We start from the raw sequence: 14,740 nt of genomic DNA, 5'->3' as shown, positions 1-14,740 counted from the left end.
TTCTCTCCATCAGATTCCTGTCAACTCACAATCGACACAAACACAGTGCACACAAACCTCCAACTGTCTGACAACAACAGGAAGGTGACACATGTGGAGGAGGTTCAGTCATATCCTGATCATCCAGACAGATTTGATGTTTGGCCTCAGCTGCTGTGTAGAAATGGTCTGACTGGTCGCTGTTACTGGGAGGTCGAGTGGAGAGGAAGCGTTCATATATCAGTGAGTTACAGAAGCATCAGAAGGAAAGGAGTCAGTGACTGTGTGTTTGGATACAATGATCAGTCCTGGAGTCTGGAGTGCTCTCATGATGGTCCTCAGTCTGTCAGGCACAATAAAATAAAAACATCCATCTCCTCCTCCTCCTCCTCCTCCTCCTCTGTCTCTAACAGAGCAGCAGTGTATGTGGACTGTCCTGCTGGCACTCTGTCCTTCTACAGAGTCTCCTCTGACACTCTGATCCACCTCCACACCTTCAACACCACATTCACTCAAACTCTTTATCCTGGGTTTATGGTCTCCTGCTTCCTCAGTGTCCCTGTGCTGAGTGGAGTGTAAAGAGTGTCTCCTGTTACAGAAACACTCTGACTGTTGAACAGATAGTTCAGTCTGTACATGTCTGTCTCTTTCACTCACAAACACGTTTTCACATTCATGGATTCAATCAGTTGATGTTTGAAACTCTTCTAAATGATTCCTTGTAAACTTCTTCAGTCACAAACAAACAGGAAGTGATGTCACATGTGTTCCTGTCCACACAGCAGAATGAGTCTATTGCTGACAGTGATGTACAAACAGAGTGAGCATTTCTGAGGCCCAAAATAAACTGAGTAGTTCACTGAATGAACAATGGACTGTGAGCTCAGTTCCTTCATCATTAGTATGGATTATATATGTATATGTATTATATTAGTATCATATATATCAGGTGCTGCTGCTTTCAGTCATTGTGCAAATGTGCTGTTTGTAAGCTTGTAAAGCTGCAGTCAGCTGAGACTGAAGAAGTCACCTGATCAGTGAGCAAACGTTTCTGAAAACGTCCAGATGAACAGAATCAACCTTTTGGGATCAGCCAGCAATGCAGCATCATTGTTGTTCAGCTTCAGAGGTTTGCAGGAATGAACTGATGACCAGAAACAGCTGCAAAGTCCAAGAAAATACCAGCTGGAGTTCAGCTGCATTTGAAGAAGTCAAAGAAAAGTAAGGATGGCAAAGGGCGACGTTTTCTTCCAAAGAGCTGCAAACATGGTCGACGCCTCATTAGAAGAATCATCTGGACGTTTGTGAGGAACTCTAACCAAGAAAGCAACGTCACACAGATCCAACAGACAGTTTCCATGACTGCAAGTGTTGAGTGGAAAAATGCTACATTGCATTATTGCATCCTCTCACCACAGGAGGCGCTGTTGGCACCACTGATTGCTGATCAGCTGTTCTCTGATGATCTGATTGATACTGTGAATAACGGGACTCACTGAACTCTGTGACACAGTGAAGATTACAGAGTTTAACTTCAACATCTGACTGACGTCACACAGACAGAAGGATGAACCAGTGAGGCACAGAACACAGTTACTGGAGATACTGGATCAGCTCCATGTGAACCTCTGATGGAGAAGCTGCTGAGCCAGAGAAACATCAGGACATGACAGCAGCTGCACTTATCTAACAACATGTAGCAGAGCTGATCTATGTTAGAGGATCTATCACAGCAGCTGAAGCCAAAGTCCAACACTGGATACCAGCTGAGCCTGTGCTGAGTGTAGTGTTACAGGAAAAGGGCAGAAACACTGGTAGCTCCCAGTGATGCTGACTGGGGCACAGAGCTGAATGATGCAGCATCAGGACACTGTTTCAGTCTGACTGACAGAGAAACCTGTAGCTGTATCTACATGTGAGGCAGAGGCCACACAAGCAGCTTTCTATGTTTCACAGTGACTGAGATCTTCAGTGGGGGTGGACATGCTCCTGTACAGACCTCTGAGGAGAACCAAGGTGCAGTCAAAGAGTCCAGTCTGTCCTCACAGATGTGAACATGTGCTTTCATCAGGTCTGCTGTCAGCTAGCAGGCTCACATCAGAATCACTGTTCCTGAAAAACACAGTCTGTGTGACATCATCAGTCAGCTGATGGTCCCAGATCTGAATGGTTTCTGTCTCTACTGAGGAAGTCAGAGAATATCACTGAGGTGTGGATCAGGTCTGAGTGAGCTGTGGAGGGACAGCTTTAAACAGTCCACAGGTCTCACGTCCTGCTCAGTCTGGTAGCAGATACCTCGTATTGTTCCAGATGTGCTGACATCAGCAGCAGCACAGCTGTGTGATACCATGAATCTCAGTTATTGATCCAACACACAGTAAATACAAAGATCAGGATTTCTGAGAGTAATCATTATGAGTCTGAACACATGATCACTGAATGTTAGTCTCCACAATAATAAGCTAACACAAGCAAACACAGCTTTCAGCTCTTATTTTGAAACTGGCTTATTTAGAGAGCTGTGATGTGAGCGTGCCTGGCTCTGAGGCACTTGGGTCAGCCTCTGTTGTTTAGAAGTGTTACAGACTGTGAATGACACAGACCTGTCAGTTTCCATGTTTGTCTGTAACACAGCTCAGGGGCTCCATGCTGAACGCATCCATCCAGTGTTATTGATCCAGGACTGATACCAGCATTGGGATCAATACTACAACACACAATCACATGTGTCCACGTGATGTGTTTGACCAGCTTTATTCATTAATGATCAATCAGCTTATTTACTGCATCTGAGTCCAGCTTCATTTAAATGATCCAACCATGAAAATGACATCAGTCCTACAGAAGCACTTCATGCTAACAGGAAGTCATTGATTAAGGTGGAATAACACAGAGACACAACCACTCACAGCTAACCTGACCCCACTAACTGCATGTGTTTGGACTGTGGGAGGAAGCCGGAGTACCTCAGAGGACGCACACAAACACGGGAGAACATGAAGCTCTGAAACAAAGATGGTGGATTTGACCTCAGGACCAGGTGCGTAATTTCCAGGGGGGTTACGGGGGTCATGACCCCCCAATAATCAGATCCAGCCAATATAATTAAGTAATTGGTTACCTTGGGAGAGTTTAAGTCTGTCTTAAAGGAACGAGAGAACAGCTCTTTTACTCAGTGTGATTGTTTTTAATGTACTCTTTTTGTATTTGATCTGTTATTGTATATTTTACACATGTTTGTATGGGATATTGTATTTGTTTTAAATGTTATATACCTATGTGGTATGTGACTTTTGTTGCTATGATGCCAGGTCTCTCTTGGAAATGAGATTTTTAATCTCAATGAGATTTTTTACCTGGATAAATAAAGGATTAATAATAATTTCATCGTTCCAGTTTATAAAATTATGAATTATCTTGCATTAATAGCTTTTTGATTTTCTTTAATCGTTTCAATTATTATCAGCAAAATAGTTCCATGTTTAATCATCCAGTAATGTAACCCCGCCTCCTCCACCGCGTACTTGGTATTACCCAACCGGCTTTCTCTACCAAACCTTCACTGTTTGCTGTGTTTGTTAGCACAGTCGCTGGTGCCAGAGACTGCCAGTGACTTCAGTCTGAGGTTTGAAGTTTCCATGTCTGTGTGATGTGTGGTGTGAAGGCTGCTGGTTAAACTGGGACTCACTGTTGAAAGCACTGAGTGCTCATAGAGAGATGCTCCATGAGTCCCAGTACAGACTACAAACATGGTGGAAACTTAGCTTTGATATCCACACACTCTGCACGTCTGTGAGTAACTGTGATGAAGATGTGCAGAGATCTGTGTCCAAACAGGAGAAAGACTGTAAAGACTCTGTGCTTCTAACAGCCTCTGTTAACATATGTGAGGCTGTTTGTTGTTGTTGCCATGGAGCTTTGCACTGTTTGGGTCAGCAGGTCATGTGATCAGGTTTGTTCTGCTGGACGATGGTTCAGTGTCGGGTTTGTTTGCATTCATCAATAAATATCTAAATAAATCAAAGACTCCATGTTTGTTCTTTCATCATGTGACCTCTGCTCATCCATCTCTGTGAGTATCAGGATACATTTGGTTCATAATACACAGAAAAATCAGAGTTATTACCTGTAATAAATGTGACAGATTCCTGCAGTGATAACCAGGCAGGGCTGAAACACATCCAAGCTGTCACCGCGGTAACAGCACCGTCCATCCACAGGTGAGGGGAGGAGCAAAAAGAGGGACTTTCACCATTTTATACTAAAAACACTCAACTAATGTTTCTAACATGAAACAAATAAGCCCACATTAATGTGAGCGTTTATTAAATAATAATCATGATGATTTCCTCCTGATCTCATTTCCACAGCAGAGAAAACTGTGGTGTATATTGAGGTGGAGGGTGTGGTCTGTGGCTCAGGTGTAGAGTGAGGGTGGGGTGCACCACAGCAGCATGCTGGGACTGCTGAGGGTGGAGGAGGGAGTGATGATGACATCATGAGCAGCGCAAATAATTAATCACCAACACAGTTGTGTTTGTTTCTAGTATAGTTATAAATAAGCTGATCAAATATCTGCTGACTGATTAGATCCAGTATCTATTACAGATGAACTGGATATCACAGCATGTTGTTAACCCGTCATATCAAACTAAACAGTGTTGCTGGTGTAAATATCCTCCAATAAAATCAGATGAGGGCTTCTGTTGCCAGGTAACGATGATGTCACCCTGGATCTTCTGGAGTCTGATGTATTTCAACTGATTCATTTATTCCACCTTAACAGTTCATTCCTCAAATCAAACAGGATATTTGACCCTTAAAAAATGTACCAACAAATAATTTTGCAATAAAACATTTATTTCTCAGCTTTTACAAGTGAAATCAAACAAGTTTATTTAAAAGTGAAACCAGAGTGGAAGCTGCTCATATAGAGTCCAACCCAGGCAGCATCATCAAAGTGTCGGCTCTCTGAACACGGTGCAAGATCGCCATCTGCAGGACTAAACTAGTTTTTCTCCTCGTCAACCTCAAGATGACGTCATCGTACAGCAAAACATGCAGATCAGGTGACATGACTGTCTGAGAGGCGGAGTTAAACTGTGGCAGGTAAGCATGTGGAGGAGGAGCAACAACATGATGCTGGAACATCATCATTGCATTATCCAGTTTCCTCTCTAACTGGATGCTGCTGTGAACAAGAACAGCTGTGGAACCAGGGTCCTGAGTGTCATCTATGGATGAATGCAGGTCAGTGAGTACAAGGGCAAGGAGACGTCACAGACATGTTGAAATTGTGGTGTGAAGACGGTGGACTGTGGTGGCCACTGCAGACTGTTGGGCTCTGTCACAATCTTCTTCAGTCTCTGTTACAGACGTGGGTTTGCTTGGACAGCCTGATAGCGACTCCCTGTCTGTCTGGAACAAAGCGTTTACATTCAAAAAGACATTTACACAAAACACCAACATCACATGATATTATTTATTATTATCATTTATTCATATTTATTTTTCAATGAAGATGACGACCAACTGCAGCTTGAATCATTGAGACACATTAAATAAACTTTGCTCGATGACAATAAGCAGAGTTAAATCAGTCCAATAAGTGTGGAGCCCTTCCTTCAGAACGTGTCTGCGTAGGTTCTCAGTCATCCAGGTCATGTTTGTCCAAGCAGCAACCACAACCTCCCTGCACAACATTTTGCAAAGTCAAATTTGCTTATTGTCCCATCAACAGCTTACACACAGAATCTTCTTTCCAGGAGTACAAATATCTTTACTGTGAGGAAGTGACGCAGAAAATACAACGTTTCCCTCTCTGTGACAATGAAGAAGTGCTTGAGATTAAGTAGAGCGATCCTTCTTCCTTCTTCATTTCCTGCTCGCATCATCATCTGACCTCTGACTTCCTTGTCAAGGTCTCTCAGCATTGACTGGAACATCAAATCAGACTCACACCATCTTCTTGTAATGTGGGCATGTCTGTCAGTTGTTTGAAGAGCATCTCTGGCCTAAACACAATAGGAAGAACAACACCGCCCCAAAACAAACACTTCCAGATTAGATGAAGGGCACCATGATTGGAAATGGTAACATTAACACGTTAACTTCCTGTGTTTGGTCTGCAGTGGATGACTCGAGATTCAGGGATCTACATTTAAAAACACACATGTAAAACTGACAGCAAGGTTTTACCATCATATAGTCGACATAACTAAGCACAGCTGTTAACCTGTATGTTTGCTAACATTTGAACTCTTACTGTTGGAAATTCTATCAACAAAACACTAAATATAGTTGAATTCAATCCTACCTGAGCTGGTTGAACCAGTTTTAAATTCAAATTTTATTTATCACACACACAAAACCATACACAGTATGACAGGAGGTGAAATGCTTGTAGCTGTGCAATGCCCGACCAGTTTCATGACATACTTCCTCTTCCATCTGGGAACATAGTCTAAAGACAGGAAGCAGCTACTGTCAGCTTCCTGAATACCCAATAAGAAACAAATCAGGCCAAATCAACAAACCTTTGGGTCTTGTTTTCAAAAGTGCATGTTTGGCAGCTTCTGTCTCTCTTTCCATCCACTGTTGGATGTCTTGTTCTGAAATAGTCACTTGGACAAACATGGGGAGAAAAGATTCACTTGCGACTACAAGCATACGGTCCATTAAAGTCGGGTTACTCGGGGACTCTTTCAGGACGGCAGAAATCTCCTCCTCAGCAGACTGGTGACCTTCTCCTCTTTGTCCCATCTCTGAAGGAGCTGCACTTCTATCAGTAGGAACTGTCAGCTCTCTCAGTTTGAATCGAAATGAGTCATTTTAACTACTAATACAGAAATATGTAGATCTAGATCCAATGACTTCCTCCTCCCATAATGCAATAGTGCATCAGTCAGAAGGTCCAGTCGATGTGATGGAGTCATCTGTTTGTGACTCGTGCAGATCTTCTGAGGAAGGAGCAGAACCTCTCCATGCCTTCTCCATCGTTCAGCCCAAACCCAGGAAGCCTTCGTGTGCTCTACATGATTTCTGATTAACACATATTTGCTGTTTACTGTACAAGAGTGTATCAAAGTATGGACTGAATAGTGTGTGCATGTGCTTAGGATGACATGTGTGTCAGTTGGTGTACATTCACCAGTTTATGTCCATAAACATGGACAGCCAGGGAAACACCTGGAGGTGTTCCTCCTGCATTTGTCTGATAAACACCAAACACAGTTTTATAAACAGGAAATGTTGTTCTTGTGTCATATAGTAAAAGAAGATACTCACATGTATATGTGAGGACAGCACACAGTGTCGTATATGAAATTCAGCTTGATGTTCTTGTCCTGGTATCTTTTCACCAGCTCACTGATGACACTGGATCTGCTCGCCTGTTTAAAACAGATCATCTCAATGGTTTCGAGTCGATAAGAGAAATAATATTTTGGGAAACATTTGGTGACATTGTTGACTGTAGGTTAGTGACTTAAGCATTGATTAACAACTCAGTGTTCTCCATGAATCATGTTCAAAAACATCAAGGGAATTTCATGACGACAGGAGGCTCCAAATACACCAGTTACACCAGTTACATCTAGTTTTTTCTGCTGGTTTTGTGACTGAAGTAAATTTCCAGCTTCAGAGTTGCTGCAGTCCTAATTACAAAAGGAAATAGTAGTCCTCAATCAACCATAATAACTTTAACATGACAGAAATTATCTTTAAAATAAAAAAAAATAGGTGTGTGTGTGGGGGGGGGGGGGGGGGGGGCAACACTCAACATCTGCACATTCAAAAACATCTGTTTCCATCACAAATACTTCAAATGTTGTTTCTTATATAACCAGTCCATTTAAAACTATGACTTATTTAGGAGAGCGCCTCACTACACTCAAAAAAATGAATGAGGTGGATTGTTCAGTGTATATTAATTATTTATTTTCATTTTACTTAAAATATATGTTTTTGTTAAGTTAACATATGTTTTTCTAATCAAGTCTACGTAATTGTGTCTATTATTCAACGTACATAATACTAATGTGTTACTTGATCGCATAACATTTAAGTTAAGTCAATTAGGATCGATATACCTTGTATATCCACAAGGTGGCAGTAATGCAAAAACAGTTGTAATGAAACCGCGCAGAACAAGAAGGTTTCACGGCTTGTGCCTGCTCATGCGCAAGACTTCAAATTTAACTGAAAAAGGCTGTTTTGGCGCCAAGCTGCTGTTTCTTTGAGAGGTAAGACCACTTTTTTTCTTTGACTATGTTGTGTAGTATCTATATGTCCAGCATGGTTATATTTTGCGTTTGTCTTACAAGACATGTTATATCGTTTGCGTGTGCTTGTTTTACATTAGTTTTACTGGGTCCTGGACATGCTTATTTTGTGGACTGTGTAAGAAACATTTTTATTGTTTTTTGTTTTATTAAGGGATTAGCTACAGGGGTTCATGGGGTTATTCTTTCAAGGGGTTATTTTTCCATTTGGTTTCTTGGGATTCCTTTTCTGTAATCCGAGAGTCGGAAATATCGAATAGGATAGCAAGGATAGCATAAAGTGACATTTAAAATCCAAAAAGTCAAGGGCGAAAGCCACTGTGACACCATTGTTCTGCTCTATCAGTAATCTGTATTATGTAAAAATGGTCTGTAAATACAGCATGTTTCCTAGCGGAGTTATACATATCAACATAGTTATAAATTACAGTTTGTGAAAGCACACACTTAATTTTTTTAATAAAATTATTCAAGACATATGAGTGGACAGACAATGGAGGTCGACAGACCTGGTGATAATTGCTTCTATAGAAAGTTAGCACATGGCAGTGTCAATCTCTTGCTTTTCTTCTGAGTAGTATTTTATTTAGTTGTAATTCAAACAATAATTTGCTTCTTGAAATTAAGGAATTAATTTTTTTTTTCTTTATAAATCTCAGATCCTGCCTTTACCTGCTCCCTCCTATACTGATGTGGTGTATGTGGTATTGCTGAGCTTGTATGTGGTATGTGAACTGTTATACTTTTAAAAACAAAACTGTTTTATAAGTTAAGTTTTCTTTTGTGACCCATCCCATGCCCCTGTTATTTCTTCTCCACATCTGAACCATGGTAAAGGTTGCAGTTCAAGGGCCTGAGGCATGAAATTCTTTTCAGATCAGCTGTGATCAATATTTTTTGGAACTTGATAAATAACAATAAAAGCTGTAATGGCTCCATTAGCATTTTGTGTAAATGTTTGTGTTAAAATTATAGCTTTAATGAGGTCTTACTACATTAGTTTTAGTTTGTATATGTGTACATATAGTATGTATATTTACAGTACAGTATGTTGTGTTTGTTGACATATTTTCAGGTGGAAGCAGAATATGTGAGGATTACTACTGCTGCACATGTTCCAAGGCTTTTTACACAACTTGACCAATACACTGACCAGCTCATAAAAGTCTTCAAGAAAAAAGGAGGCGTTGCAGGGAAGAAAATTAGACAAACTTTGGCCCCAGCCACACAGGTGCGTTATTCTGTTGGTAGCAAAATATTATGGCTAATAAGATCATTTTCAAATTTAAACAGCTAGTGTATGGTAGCTGCACAGTGCACTTACATTTATATTAAGCAAGACAAAGTTTGGTACTCAAAACGTTGGAAAATTTAAATTACCTAAACATATGTAAAATCTGATCCCTTGATTTAGGTTAAACCAGAAGTGAATGTTTTTATGTTATGTTTTGAATGCAAAAAAGATGATGTATTAGTTTGTCTTTACCTCCATTATGGACATATATAATGTGGTGGAAACCCTGCCCAACAGGTTAACTATTCATGTCCATGTGATGATTAGTTGGTCTTGTGTACATGTCTATCTGTGCAGTGGATATGTCATTCATTTTGCGTATAATGTGAGTTTCTGTCATCCTAAAGTATATCTGTTTTCTCTTCCTGTATCTCTGCCACTCTCTACAGAAGGAAACCATTGAAAAGGGGAGGGAGTGTGTCCTCAGGGCACTACCTTTTTACCTGAATGAAGACCCAAGCATCCTCTTCAAAGAATAATTGGTTGGTAATTTTAGTTTAGTTTTTTATCTGTATTAAACCAAATTTTGAATAACTAATGTTGTTGCATGTTGTAATGTTGTTGTTGTTGTAATTTGCATGGAACCTGTTTAAATGTTTTGGGAAATCTTCTTGTATACCCAAACTATTTATATTTATCGTTGAATCTGTAGTCTAAAATAGTGGCGCACTGGGGTGCATGTTCCTAATATTGTGTTTACGTCATTAAAGGGTAGCTTTGGCCCTTTTTCTTTCTTTTTTTAAAACTGGATGCCATTTTTCTATGTTTTTGTGTCTAAGCTACAGCTGTTCAGAGGGAGCTGGAACAAATTACCCTTGCTATCTTTACCATCGAAAGAGCTGATGCCAGCACTCCTCCAGCCGATGTGGGTATAACCATCTAGTGTGTCCTGCATGACCTGGAAGACCTGGCCTCTGCATGTGCACTCTTAATGGGTAGGATATATGCACTGAATCTCAGTTAACCTCAAGACTGAAAGCTAAGAGACAATCAAAAGTATTGAGATTTAAAGGATTTAATTGAGAGATGATACTGCACCAGAAATGTTGAAGGGTGGTGTGTATATTAGCGTTCAAGGCATATTGTTATGAGGTGGAAATATGTTCATATTCAGTTTGTGTTACATTGTGTGCATTGTAAAGGTAATTGCAATACATACTAAAAATAAGGGTAAGTTAGGAGGTTGATCTGATATCCCCGTGTTGGTGTTGTTCCCAGATCATCATACTAAATGTTGTTCCAGGATCAACATTGCAAGTGACCAATCAGAATGTTGTGACGTCATACTTTTGCGACTTCGGGAAAAACCGGCGTAAAACAAAAAACTGTACTTAAGCTGCGTGAAACCGCCTCTGTCCGCCGATCAACTGACCCTGACCCTAACCGTAACCCTTTAATAAACAGTAAGCAGAATTGATATTGTCCTTGCAACATTGGAATTTCATAAATGCACGAATGGCTTGGAATAGAATAACGTCACAACAATGTGATTGGTCACTTGCAATGTTGAACCTGGAACAACATTTTCATGATGGTCTGGGAACAACACCAACACGAGGATATCAGATCATCCAAGTTGGGAATGCAGGATGAATGTATATTTTGTGGACTTTTAAAGACGAACAATTGTTTCCATGTTAAAATGTTTCCATCTGAAGTTTTTTGCCCAAACACTGGTAAAATAAATGTTGACAGTGGCGAGTGTTAAATGGTTACTGCTGTGCTGTTGCAAAAAAACTGAACGCTGACAAACTGTTTTATTGTTAGACCATAATGTTGGCATGTTTTGTTAAAGTTTTATTTGGGATGGTGATGTAATTTTCTTTAATTGCTAATATCAGTGGACTATTTATTATTATTATTATTGTTGTTGTTGTTGTTGTTGTTGTTACATTTTTTTTTTTTTTTTTTAAATTGTGGCTGTTGAGGTGGACACTTCACTTTGCATTGTTAAAGGAAAGCACTTCATTGGCATTGTGTTACTGGACTGACCCTAAGCAATCATTGCAAATAGCAACTTTGCTATCCATTTTAGACACTAAAAGAAAAAAAACACTCACAGACCTTACTAGCATCACATGTGCATAACTCAAGTGTCATCTTATCAATGTGTTATGTGATCTTCAATGCGTTTTTTTTTCTCTTCTATTTCTGGTAGATACAGACATTTAATTTAAAGTCTTGATGTTGCATCTGTCTACATACTGTTAATTACTAACCCTAATGAGCTGTTGTGTTTTATTTTGGACTGGGTTTACACAAATGCTCACTGAATGTGTTGGCAATAAAATAAATTTTAAAAAATAAGTTGGATGTACTTAATTCATTTGTGTGGAACCTGTTGACAAAATAGATTTATGTAAAACTAATTAATAAAGCACAAGGTGGCTGAAAATATAATATTTGAATTAATCTAACTTAAATTTAACATTTTACTGCCACAAATAAGAAATGTGTTGAAGTAACTAATCTAAACTATCTAACCTGAAAATATATCATCTATGTTCATACAACATAACTTGATTTAGTTAGTCTTAAATATGTCTTGTTAATCTTAAGTAGTTTTTTTAAATTAGATGAACTAAAGATTTTTGCTTTAAACTAACATAATTCAATTTCGTGGAACCTGTTGACAAAATAATTTTAATTAAAGTCAACGTTTCATTTTTTTGAGTGTAGTGATGGAGCAGTGACATGAAGTTTCCTTCAACATTTCCTCAGCTCAGCTGGTTTGGAGCTCTCAGGATGAGACAGCAGACATTCCTCTACATCTTTGTCTCTTACAAACATGATGTTTCCATCCAAGCGCTCAGTAATACTTCTTCTTTTTCTTACAAGGCCAAAGTCGGCATCCATGCTCACAATCATTGTGCCATCAGTCTGAAACCAAACATCAACACTGGTTCATCCATTTCTGTCTGATGGAACCAAATCTCATGACAGGATGATTAACTTGGTTGGTAGATCATTAGATAACACCTGACAGACTGAACCCACTCCAGTGGACATAAGAGTAGAAAATATGATCTAGTGTCAACATTGAAGGACTTTTCAGCCTGAAACATGTTTATATCCAGAAATGTGTCAAATGCTGTTAAACTGCATGATCTGCATTGTGTTGCACTGAGCAATGACACGCTGATGTCCAAACAGAATAGTTTGGCATTAAGTCATAAATCTCTAAGAACAAACCTGTGTTCACGAACATGTTTATCTCTCTTGTGTTTACTGCGTGGGTCTGTGGTCCTCTGGTAAATGTAGCTGTAAATGTTGTTTTCCTAATATACACGAGTACTGCTGCGTTCATGCATCGATGTTCTCCATGTTCTTTGCAAATAATGCAAATGTTTGTGGATGGTGCTGAGCATTTCTATGACATCTTTCAGTGAATCCCACAGGCTGAGCTCTTCTCTCTTTGCCTAACTGCTTGCTGTCTCTGAACCAAAAGAGCTCCAAGTCACATTATCCATGTTCTCAGCCAGTGGTGTGACTGGTGTGGGGACAGGTGAACCAGTCTGACTGAAGCTGGGAGGTGACGACTTCATTCATTTAATAACAGCCCCTCTCGCTCAGTTTTTTCATTCGCTCTTGCTCAGATCTCTGCGAACCTGCTCGCAGTGTGTCGCTCAGTGTGGTTGATCATCTTCATCTTAACTTCCTGCTTCTATCATGGTTAAAGCTGATGAATCCTGTGGACATCAAACACTGATGGTGTTACTGGAGCTGAGTGAAGTTTGATGGCTTTATTATCCACACTGTGACACATGGCAGCTGTCAGAGCAGAACACAGGAAGTCAGCAGGTGTGTTTGAATTCAGCCTCTGCTTCCTCTGAAGGTCCATGACATCACAGCGAGGCCACGAAGGCCGTCCAGACTCCCAGGCTCCCACAAACCTGTCCTTCTTCTCCCTGGATTTGAAGGACAGGTAGGCCCACCCTATCCCAGGATGCATTGCAGCATAGTGGTGGAACACATATTACGGTCCAGAGATGGAGCAGCGCTCTCTCTGAGTCTTTGAGGCTGTTTCTGTTTGAATCTGGCTTCAGTCTAAGGCTATGGCTCAAAGAGGATTTCTTTCTTTTACTGTGCTGCAATTGTTTACTGGATTATTTGTGCCATTAATTAGTGTCAACTAATTTTTATTCAATCTCCGTACAGGATATGCTTGTGAAGATGGAATATGGGGGAGAGCAGAAGTGCGTTGAAGTTCCACAAAGTGATGAATGAAGGACATGCATATTGTATTGAAGAAATAAGTGATGAGATGCTGTTATTTGCATTTACCATGTCAGACCTTTTGATAAACAAAATTCTAATGAAAGTGAGAACATGTATACTGTTACATCTTTCAGAAAATGTTTTGAAATTGTGGTGCACAGTTCAGAATAAATGTTTTTCAAAAACCATTGCATCTTTTAGTAAATGTTTATTTCCAAAAGAAATTTCTAGAAGTTCAGAACAGGAAAATTCCTGCTTTTTAGAATGAATTAGAAGATAACTCTTACGTAGTTAAACTAAAATACTCTTTGAGAGTTAATATATAAACTCTTAACACCAAGTGTTAAATTATCAACTCCAGACAGATTTGGTGTTTAACACTAAATCAGAGTTAACGTACCAACTCTCCAAAAAGAGTTAAATTAACACTCTCTGGTGTGGACCCATATAGACACTTTAATAGTGTTGAAATCAAATCCGACAGTGTTAATTTGGACATGCTGGATTTGCTGTGTACATTTGATATTTCATGAAATTTTATTGTTTTAGCTTTGGGGTGGCCAGTCTGGTTGGGGGGGGGGGTGGCCTGGGGCACGCCACTGTTTGTGTGGCATTAGATTTGATGCAGAACAGCTGATTGTTCTGTAAATAGTTTGAGATGTTTATTTAAAAACACCTTGGCTGTATTTTTAGGTAAAAGCTGCAAAAAACTTTGTTGTTTGCATAACCCAGTTACTTTTTTGAAGAAGTAACTATATAATTAACTGCCCAACATTGGTCATTATATCCTGTATTATGCAGACAGAGTTACAGACTCTCTCCCAGACCACAGACTCATAATACAAGTCAGAGCTTTATTAAGAAAAAAAATTTTTTTTCCCTTCTAATAGTGTTAACATGCTACAGGTCATGAACAAGATTTTATTTTTCATTGTAAGTGGGCTAAAGCAGTTAATTAAAAGTAGTC

General features: G+C 39.6%; 1 protein-coding gene and 1 long non-coding RNA gene across 3 annotated transcripts in view; both read left to right on the top strand.

Annotated features, from left to right (window-relative positions):
• The window catches only part of LOC113029864 (protein NLRC3-like), a 42,288-nt gene extending 38,285 nt beyond the window's left edge, over window positions 1-4,003 (top strand). Inside the window, exon 9 of the mRNA XM_080299535.1 lies at window positions 14-4,003. Coding sequence (XP_080155661.1) covers window positions 14-558 — 545 coding nt within the window. The 3' untranslated portion in view covers window positions 559-4,003. The remainder of the gene's footprint in view (window positions 1-13) is intronic.
• A 3,868-nt stretch (window positions 4,004-7,871) lies between these two features.
• Window positions 7,872-12,007, top strand: LOC113007804 (uncharacterized). Of its 2 annotated transcripts, none has more exons than XR_013906775.1 (5): window positions 7,872-8,222; window positions 8,921-8,986; window positions 9,337-9,492; window positions 9,945-10,037; window positions 10,335-12,007. It is a non-coding gene; the product is annotated as an uncharacterized LOC113007804 (long non-coding RNA). The 2 variants fall into 2 exon arrangements; XR_013906776.1 differs by lacking the exon at window positions 7,872-8,222 and adding an exon at window positions 8,241-8,379.
• Window positions 12,008-14,740: the final 2,733 nt, after the last annotated feature.

Source organism: Astatotilapia calliptera, chromosome 3 (genome assembly GCF_964374335.1).
Source record: "Astatotilapia calliptera chromosome 3, fAstCal68.1, whole genome shotgun sequence".
In the NCBI taxonomy this organism is placed as follows: domain Eukaryota; kingdom Metazoa; phylum Chordata; class Actinopteri; order Cichliformes; family Cichlidae; genus Astatotilapia; species Astatotilapia calliptera.
This window is presented reverse-complemented; position numbering and strand designations above follow the sequence as displayed.